Consider the following 10,066-nt stretch of genomic DNA (forward strand, 5'->3'; position numbering starts at 1 on the left):
TAGCGGGCAGGCCCAGGCCCTATTTTTGACAAAGCCGCGACCGGACCGGGTTACCTCTCTCTCTCTGCTTGGCACACTAGCTACACCACCACAAGCAACAGGGAGGCCGCCGCTCACATCACAGCCTCCCTCCCTCGCGCTCGCTCTCTCTCTCTCTCTCTCTCTCACGGATAATGCGTGTGCGGCGGAGGGGGTGCAGGCCGGTACCACTGCTTTCTGGATCCTACCCCCTGCTGTTGCCAAAACCGGTTTTTTCCGGTACGCACGCGGTCGCTGTGCGCGCAACTGTAGGCTTGGCTCGCGCGCGCAAGCCATCACTCATCAGCAGGCAGCAGCGAGCAACCGACGCGTACGTTACATGCACGGATGCACATCCTACCGGTCCATCCTCGTCTAAGGCGTATAGTAGCACACAGGCCAAGCAAGTGCTAGAAGAAACGCACCTATAAAAAAGAACTGTATAGAGAAGTGTTAGAACCGACGATGAGCAGAGCACTAGCTCGTCAGTGGTACTGTTCACCGATTAAAAAACTCTCTAAACTGGTTTAGAACTGACCATTGGTCTAAGATCGGTAAGTTTGCCGGCGGCCGGCGGCCGGCGGGGCCTAGCAGCTGCCTAACGCTGAGTCCACTGGCGTAGGAAGATATCGCTCCGCCACGTCAGCTCTCACCCTCACTCTCACCCCACCCCTCCAATGCACAGGATATAGTGCCAGCTCTCACTTCTCTTTTCTCCATGTCAGCTTTTCTTTTTCAAAATTTAATTATTTCAACCTTCACGTAGACCAATAGAAACGCGCCACGTCACTCCCGCTCCACCCCTCTCGCCCGACGCCAGCACATCGCCTCGCTGCCGCCCGCCTGATGTCCCCGCGCGTCTACCAACGCGGAGGAGAGCGGGCGCTCTCGCCTGCCTCTCGCCTGGGCTGGGGCGACAGGGGGCGGTATCGCCCTCCATCGGCGCCAGCCTAAACGCGAGGCGCCCGATGCTCGCAAAGATATACTGTACGGCAAAGGCAACAAGGAACAGTCGCGTGCGTTGTGTGTGGGTGCCCGGCCGGCAGGCGGCAGGAGGCGGAGGCCCCCTCTGCAGAGTCCTGTTCGTTCCACTGTACGTCCTCGCTCGCGCCCCCGCCCAAAAGGCCTCGGCTCTGAAAAGGCAGCCGGCGCGGAGCTGCAGCAGAAACATCTGCTGCCATCTCGCAACTACTACTAGCCAGTAGCCACTGCCTCTGGCGCTAGGGTTCGAAATGTGTATGGTTAGGCCTGCAGGCCTGTGAGCTAGCAGTTACATATCGTACCGGGCGGGGCGGGGAGGCCGTACCACGTACTGGGGTGCTCCTACATTTGGGGACCTACGTGTGGTGACCGGCAAAGCTGCGGTCCGATCCTGTGGTAGTTTCTAGGAAGCAGGGGCGGCGGGTAGGGTAGTAGCCATTGGCGGCCAGCTCGAGGTGGTGGTAACGGTGTGGTCACTGTGGTGGGAGGGAGCTTGAGAGAAGCAGAGAGAGGGAGTGGCAAGCGATGGGCCAAGTTGCGCGTCGCCGTCGCGGTGTTTATTGCATGGGGGCGGACCCGATTGCATGGGCGGGCGCGGAAGGCAGCCGTGGGCTCCCACACGTGCCTGTGCCCGACGTCACAAGCAACCGCCTCGGCGCTCTTCCGATCCCTTCGGCAGTTGCCGCGCAGGTGCTCTCTCCTACCGCAGCAAGTACGCGTACGCTTGGCGCTACTACGAGGTAGCTAACCCAGCGCGAGCAACTGCGCAAGCAGCCACGCCCGCCGGAGCTACGCGCGGGCGGGGCACGCACGCGTTGCGTGCTCCATCATCGCACGGATACGGACGGTGCCGGCCCCCGCCGGTGGTTGTGTGTTTGGTCGGGGTGCCGGTGCATGTGGGGGTGCGTTGCGCTTGCGGCACCAGCGGCGAGTGTGAAAAATATCTCTGCCGAGGTCAAGGCCGGCCGGCAACGAGCGAGTAGCACAAAATGTTCGTGGATCTGAAGATACTTACCCGGGCGCACAGCACGCCGTACGTACGTGCTCTGCGCTGCTCTTGTTTCTCACGTAATCCTGCGGTGATCGAGGTCACCGTAGTAGTTTATTTGACAGGATAGATATGATGACTAGTTTATTTTCTAGATTAGATAGGATCCAGGTAAACGAGTTGACTGACCAGCAGTTTTGTTTCTGGGCGCAGCGTGGACCATCGTATAGTATTGGATCCCCTGCACGGTCGGGGTAAAACAGGTGTGTGAATCCGACCAGATGAGCGCACGGCTGCCCCCACTGCCGGCGGTCTCGACTCCTCTGGGTCTTACGCCCGGGCGGCGAGCTTGATGCATGAACCTCCTCTCGAATTCTTAAATCCCGTCCTGTCACGTGATTAGCCGACCGCGCATTTTTCATCCTGCAGTGACTTGATTGCATTGCGTGCCGCCGTCGATCGACACTACTGGCTTAAGCTAGAGATACACACAACGCTGTACACGGACCGTGGCATGGGGTCGGTCGGTCGGCGAGCCACACGATATTTTCTTCGGTGTCCGCCGCGCCGCTGTGAGCTCGATAGCTACCAAAGACGGCGACCTCTGTTTGGCCGGAGAACTTGTTATTGGTATGAACAGTTTCTCGATTATTCTGCTGGCATCCCTGCATGCAGGAAAGTGACGACTTTCAGGCTTTTAGCTGATGACAAAAAAGCCAGCAAAACACGCCCTGCAGTTGAGAAGGCAGCCTATTTACGTCGTTACGACATGTGAAGAAGTTACGTTGTCGCTTGTCGGAACAGATGTACCATACCCCCATTTGCCTTCCTGTTGGGTCCCGGCGGCGGTCCAACAACATGGTGAATAAGCAAAAAAAAAAGGAGAAACAGAGAGAAGTTACCATTATATCGTCTTACAAGCATAATGAAATTTTCTGAGAGCCAAGTATTATAACAGGCTGTAACCAGATTGAATGTTGAGGTGGAGGAGAGAGAAGAAGAGGGAGGAGAAACGGGCTATAACCTTACGACCGATTTTGGTATAAGAATCAAGAAATTTTGTGAAAGAGAAATGGATATATATTAATGATGAAAAGCTAACTATTATACTAATAAATTAAGAGAGAGGCCTTACAGCGGCCGCCGTTTGTGTTATTAAACTTCCCTAATAGCACCCATGCAGACATGCAGTACGTACAGTAGCTAGGCGACTAGCCTTTGCAACCTGCAGCAGTGTCGTAGGAGCGGGCCGGGGCGGCGTACACGCGCGGTTACCGCCGCCGTCAGCCAGCCAGCCAGCAGTTATCGCCGCCGTAACCAGCATCGCCACGGGACCGGCCGCCGGACCACTCTCCCTATAACCCTCGCCCAGAGTCCCAGTCCCAGATGTGTCGCGTGGACCTCATGGTCCGAGCCCTACGTATCCAATTTGGCTTGGTCCCAGGATACATATAGGGAACTGCTCGCATCAACTCCCATGCAGTAGAATGTACCCACGGCCCCGGGCGTAAATTTGGTCCAGTCTCTTCTATCTAGCCCCTGGAGGACCAGCTTATATATTAGCCCGTGCACGGTCGCCCAGTTGGTCAGTGGTTATGCGTGTCATCAAAGCGTTAGATCCGTGGAGATTTAGCGAGGATTCTCGTGGATTCCAGCAGCCCGCATCTGCATTGCCATGACCCGGGCATGTATGCGTTTGAGGTTGTTAGTTTTACACGGCTGATCCACACGCATCGTGCAGCTAGCAGCAGCCCTGGATGCGCTGAGGGCCACCTCACATGCACCGCCGCGCGGATCGGCCGGCTCGTGCCTATCCATCCATCAGGCGCAGCTGGCCGGTACCAGGCGTGGCGGCGGCGTCAACTCCACGGAGCCAATCAGGGACGGAGCAGCTGCGCGCTTGTCACGTCAGCATGGGACGATCGATCTCCCTCCAGGCCTACACTTCTAGCCTCCTAGCTACCGTAGGCGCGCGTGCCGGCCGCACCAGCGCCTGACACGCCTCAGTGCCTCACGCCAGTGCGCCGCCACTCCCTCCGTCGTCTCGTCACATGCATGTCTGTGCGGCGGCGTCACGGTGCGCATGCATATTTCGTTTGGCCCGGCGCGCGCGGAGACCAGGTGGCCGGAGACCAGAGAGACGAGCACGCCGCGCGTACGTGTACGTAGCACGGGGCGGCGCCCGTCGCGGCCACGCGCGCGGGTACCGCCCGGGACGGAGCGAGTGCCGTCGGGGGGCCGCGGGGACCGGGCGGTGGTGGTGGCCGGGCGGGCTGCACGGAGGCCCGCACGGCACACGGCAAGGTGGCCTGCCTGCCCGCCCCTGCGCGTGAGCAGGTCGCGCACCTACTAGTGCCGCGCGCGCCCGGCCCGCCCGCCGGATCGCTCGTATCAGCGGCCGGAACGCCTCCGCCTGTCCCCCCTCTCCGGCCACCCATCTTTTCCGCCATCGATCGTTGAGCTCTGGCCAAGGCCCAGGGTTAGGTGGGCGGCTGACAGACATCGCTAGCCCGGCGGTGGTTCGGGGCCGGGAGGCACGCGGGCACACCCTGATTAAGGCGGGGCTTCCCGGAGTCTCTCGGGCCCGAGGCCGTGCAGCGAAAAGTTGTTGCGCCCCCTCCGCCGCATTAACGCTAGCTCCGGTTGTGGTTGGGTCGGGCCTGGCGGTGCGCCCGGCGACGTGTGAGAGGCACGAGCGCACGTTGCGCCAAGTGGGTGGGGAACTGGGGACGGACGGGGCGAGGTGGCTTGCGATTGCGAGCAAGCTGAAACTGAAGCGAAATGTTTCCATGGATGGACCGCATGCCATGGCTTCTCGTGAATCTGCTCTGCGCGGATGTGCAGGGCCGCTCCATGCTTCTGTAGGTTCAGCGCGACTGGGGCGGACCAAGAAAAGGGAAGTGCGCGGTTCCCTGAAAGAGGCAGGCCGTCAAAAGCACATTGATTCACCAGCCTTCGGTGTGCTTCAGTTCCCCAACGGTGCACAGCTTTAGGGGAAAAGCTGCTTTCTTGGCCCTTCCAGGGAGGGGAGAGGGTGCACAGCCTTTTCTGTAAAAAGAAACAAGAGAGTACTGGCAATAACATGTTTCATCTGTCTCCATATATATTTCAATAGTGTACATTATTACACCAGTAACCAAGCAACGAATGGATCTGTTGATGAGAAGATACAAGTCTGTATAAACTATGAAGTAAAACAGTGTAAACTCTTTCGAATAAGGTAATTCCTTTTGCACCTTGAGACTGATGTTAGTTACGAGCTTGTTATCATGCCTCGTACACCCCATTTTTTATTACCTTCTCAGTGTCAGCAGCTGTCAGATGCCTAATACCATGTTCTCTCAGCCAATTCTTATCTGTAAACACGCCATCTCTGACCTGCTGATCGTCAAGCTTCAGTAACCTCAGTCCCTCGGACAGTCTTGGGAAGAAGCCTTCGGGCCTTAGACACCACGCTGAAAATACAGCAAACAAAACGCTCAGGTCGCCCTGAAGCCTTTCTACTCCACCATTGCTAATCTTTGTGCCACCTGTTAAAATGCTGGAGAAAAGCAGCTGGTCTACCCCACTTGCGACACTTCTCCATACGGTCACAAAATCAAGGGCATTTAGGCCACCTTCCAGTTTAGATAGCTGCCCTTGCATGTAGTCTAAAGATTCTATGAAGGCTCTGGATACAGCAGGCCCCTCTGATTTCTCCTGCCACTGCCTCTTATTTTTCAGATAATCCCGAGAACGAGAATCAAATGCACGTAAAATGACAGTGGTAATCTTTGAAACCCATTCCACTCTGAACTCTTTCAGATGATTTATCTCTAGCTGAAAGATACACCCGCCCTCACCATTTACAGATAAATTTTCCATTTCAAGATAGAAAACATCCTCACACCATTCTGTCAACGTGGATTCGAAGTATCGGGCAGCATTGATGGATTGAGATACCTTGAGCAGAGCATTATCATCTGCCAGAGCAGTTAGTCCCTCGGCTTCTTGACACCTCCGGAGCAAGTAACCAAGGAATTCAGATATAATGGGAGAAGCAGACATCCTAATAAATTCTGCTCTAAGTGCAATGCTTGGGATAGGACGAGCACGATCGATTAGCAAAGACAAGCTCTGCTGAACGGCAGCGCTAATTACTGGAGACTTGTAATCATCTGATCCATACTCAAGCATTGTTCCTTCATTCCTTGTACTCCAATTTTTCTCTGACTCCATTGCTGATTTCAATTTATCAAGAGTCTCTTGTTTCTCAATCTCTGCCCACACTTCAAGCCAATCTGGCCGATCACAGAAGACAGAGAGGACTGAGATCCTCTGCCAATTGTCATCATCCTTTACCGTAAGTAGCAGTCCTGTACCTGAAATTAAATCTTGAGTTCGCTTGTCAAATGATATCATCAGATCAACAAGGCTGAGCCATGAGACTCTAGCCTGATATGGGGTGCAGCCTGCATCGCTTGAGCTACTTTCTTGAAGAAGTTCAATCTGCTTAGGAAATATCTCTTTCGCCAAGTATGAAGACAATGCAATGACCATTCCTGAAATCCACTCCTCTCTACAACTATACCCAATAAGTTTGGCCTTATCCACAAGGGGCTGTAGAATCTCATCCATCGAATCAACAAAATCTCTAAGTATCTTATAAGAAAGAGCAAAAACAAATTCAGGCTTGTCAGTCCATTTTGAGAAATGGTGTTGTGCTGCTGTAGATATTGGATTTACTAGCTCTTCAATTACCCATAATGGTTGACGTAATTGATTGCCCACATTATGCCCTTTCAGTTGTCGAGCTTTTCTGCGTTTCTGCAGTTCCTGCAGGTGGCATAGTGAAAGAAAGCTCTCAGAATATTTGCTCTTCAGGTCACCTGTCATTGAAAACAATGGGTTCACAATCTCTGCTTGTTTCCCTGAATCAATACTTGAAAATTTGGAGCCAGCCAATGAAGGAGGCCAGCCAAGGGATGACAGAAGAGCTCGATGATCAACAATGGCTTGTGGTCTTAGTATAGCTAAAGATCGGTCCACTCTGTGATCCACGGCAGATAGAAGGCAAGCCCATTGTGGTCTAGTCATGGTTACCGAAGCTAAAATATCTTCTATGTTTCTAAGATATCCAATCACAACATGATGTGTTTTCTGGGAAAAATATAGGCAATACAAACATTAGCAGCTGTCAAGTTGACTGTCCCAAGAATGATAATATGACAAGATCCATACCTCTGAATTGTCCCCAACAGATTTCAGTTTTCTAGTGACAGAAAAAGATACAGCATCTTCTACATCACCCACCAAACTGTCAAGCTTTAGAGCCGTTTCTGTATAGGATAACCTACCGTTAACAACACACCAGTTGCAAAGTTAACAATGAAGTATTACAGAGACATTCTGAAAAATAAGAAGCCAATATAAGGGCTCGGAGATATGAATAGCAGATTGTCATAATTGATATCCAATACCAAGTGGAATAGTTGGAATACGTAGGAGTTTGGTTAAATTAGTTTTAACAATTAAATTTATCATCTTCATACAAGTCCAAGATTACCCTTCTCCACAAATACTAAATTAGTATAATAGCTTAGACCAACTAACTTTTTCATCCAATACCATGACATATAATTTACATCTTCTTTCAGGATTCAAAGAAGAGTAGACATTAAAAGAACACTTGATTTTAGCTAGCACGAAAGAATGAATAGGAGAAAAAAGAGACCGCAACAATTTCGGATTGTTTTTTTAGGATTAACATGAATAAGTAAGATGATGAAACACACCCAAACAACTTACGAATCTACCAATTATCAACAAACTCCGCCTATGTTGTTTCAATATGGCCGATCCGAAGCCCTGATGAACAAGCTAACATTTTTGCTCAGACACTATTATGAAGTTGGAATCCATTTGGCTTTTGTTATTGCAATACAGTTGTCAAAACTATTGTAGCTGTACACAGAATACCTAGAGAAGGACTATTAGGTAGTCGCGACTAGTGAATGAGGAACCCTGTTGCTCAGTGGACACCACAACATAGTGTTCCCCATCACTTCCAGTTAATTATGAGAACAAAGGCAATACATATATCCACATGATGAAATTAAGTCCCCATTTGGGAGCAACCAGATCCAGTGCCAATTGATTGAGTTAGTGGCTTAGTGCAAGGAGAGATATCATCATCCTTCCAAGTGGTATCAGGCTAGATCTACACCAACCAAACATAATTATCAACCAAACCAAACAGCAGCTTCTATCACCAACACCAACTTATTTCAACATCATGCATACGTTATGTTTCCTCTTATATGCCTAACATAATCGTTCAACCCATAGCCGCCTTAACCAAACAGATATTGGATGGAACACATACTAGACTTACATCATAGGTTCATAGCACGTATTCTAATGCTTGGAGTGTATTCTAATGCTTGGAGTATAAATTTAATGAGGAAAATTGGCAGCACGGAGACAGTGATTCAAAATCTCAAGCACAGTGGGAATCTACTTTGCAGAACTTCTATACTCACCGGCGTACTCTCTGACCATCTCCACCCTCGCCACCTCGGAGGCCAGAGCAGGGAGTTGCTCAAACTGCATCTTCTCCGTTCCAACCTCCACCTCTTCTCCAACCCCTAAAATCGCAGAATATCACAAAATTACAGAAGCAATCTACTTAGTAAGCTCTCAATTTGAGAATCCTCGTGAGTGTGTGTTCGAGATACCTGTGGAGATGGAGGCTTTGAGGGCACCAAGCCCGTCGCGGACGCCCCGAAGGGCCAAACCAGCGGCCTCGCGGCAAGACGAGTACGCTGCAGCAGCTTCGTATATGCATACGGAGAGGTCGGATACTAAGGCTTCGAGCTCCGCGCAGCGCCCGCGGATCTCGGCCTCGACGTCGGCGGCCGTGGCGAGGTCGGCCGCCGAGCGGAATCGGCCGTCGAGGAAGCACCGGACCCCTGGGTTGGAGTCTGGGAGGAGAGGGAGCGGAGGTGGTGGAGCTGCCGCTTCCATGGCGGAACGGATCACACCACGGCTTAGGGTTTGGATCAGGATTCAGGAGGAGTGCAGATGGGGGAACAGCTGAGGAGACCGGGGAAGAAGACGACCGGCAAGATGGCCTTTACTTTGTGTAGCTCTAACTAATCGCAGCCGTTAATTTGAGCGGGCACGGTTGATGCGAGTTTCAACAGGTTGGGCCGTTTGCTCGTCAGTCGTTAGCGAGTCATGAAACGAAAATAAAGAGAAAAATATGGAGCATGGGCCAAGGGGCCTAATTTTCGTACGGGCGGGACTGTGGTGGTGGACCCAAATAACAAACGGGCTTTTTAGGCCATGGGCTGAATGCTGCTTCAACACTTCACCTCCAGCCGGCCCATCTGAGATTTTCTTTTTCCGCCCCTTTTTCCCGGCCTTTTCCTCCCTGGGCCCTAGTGGCGAGTCGGCGACGACAGAGGCCCAGAGCGAGCGGCCACCCGTCAGGTCTTCGTCGGGCGCTTCGCCGCCGACGAGCATCAGACAGGTATGCCCGCCTAGCATCCCCCATACCGTCACGCATCCCGAGAAGGCGAGAAGGCTCGCAGGTGTAGGTGAGCGTACGCTGCCGCGGCCGTCGTACGCGTCGTGCGGGCGCATCAATCACACACATGCCCGCACGCATCGGCGGGGCGCGTGGGTGGTCCAGGTGCAGATCACCCGCCCGGGACGACGACGAGGCCGCGGCGCGCCCCGAGAAGAGCCGACCCGAGTCCACTCCGAGCCGTTTCGATGCCTGGGACCGGCCGGGACCGCGTCAGGCTGGCTTTTGCAGTCGTCTCTTCCGCATCCCGCGGTGCAGGCCAGGAAGGAGGAGAGCGAATCAGCCGAGGCGGCTGCATGCAGCTGCCGTTAGGCGTACGGGCGCGGCGGGGGCAGGAGACAGCCGGATGCCCGGATCGGAGGACCAGGCGCCAGAGACAGAGAGACAGTGGCACCATGGCCCATGGGCAAAGCGCCGGCACGTTTACACAGAGGTCGGGCACGGGCACGGCAGGCGCAGGGGAAATGGCGCGGGAAGCCGTGCGATGCAGGCACACAGCCTCCATGCCG

The 10,066-nt window shown here is 53.4% G+C and overlaps 1 protein-coding gene across 4 annotated transcripts; it reads right to left on the reverse strand.

Moving 5' to 3' along the window:
* Positions 1-5,070: 5,070 nt before the first annotated feature.
* Positions 5,071-9,125, reverse strand: LOC112873471 (RINT1-like protein MAG2). 4 transcript variants are annotated; one of them, XM_025936448.1, is made up of 5 exons: positions 8,704-9,125; positions 8,509-8,613; positions 7,208-7,305; positions 6,728-6,802; positions 5,071-6,628 (listed from the first exon to the last, which is right to left on the reverse strand). In XM_025936448.1, exons 1-5 carry the CDS (start codon positions 8,990-8,992, stop codon positions 5,255-5,257), a joined length of 1,941 nt encoding a protein of 646 aa, XP_025792233.1. In that variant the 5' UTR covers positions 8,993-9,125; the 3' UTR covers positions 5,071-5,254. The 4 variants fall into 4 exon arrangements, with proteins under 4 accessions (XP_025792233.1, XP_025792218.1, XP_025792226.1 ...); XM_025936433.1 differs by having other exon boundaries at positions 6,728-7,126; positions 8,704-9,124; XM_025936441.1 differs by having other exon boundaries at positions 5,071-6,802; positions 8,704-9,124.
* Between the last annotated feature and the right edge of the window lie 941 nt (positions 9,126-10,066).

The sequence above is a fragment of the Panicum hallii genome, chromosome 1 (assembly GCF_002211085.1).
Source record: "Panicum hallii strain FIL2 chromosome 1, PHallii_v3.1, whole genome shotgun sequence".
Taxonomy (NCBI): domain Eukaryota; kingdom Viridiplantae; phylum Streptophyta; class Magnoliopsida; order Poales; family Poaceae; genus Panicum; species Panicum hallii.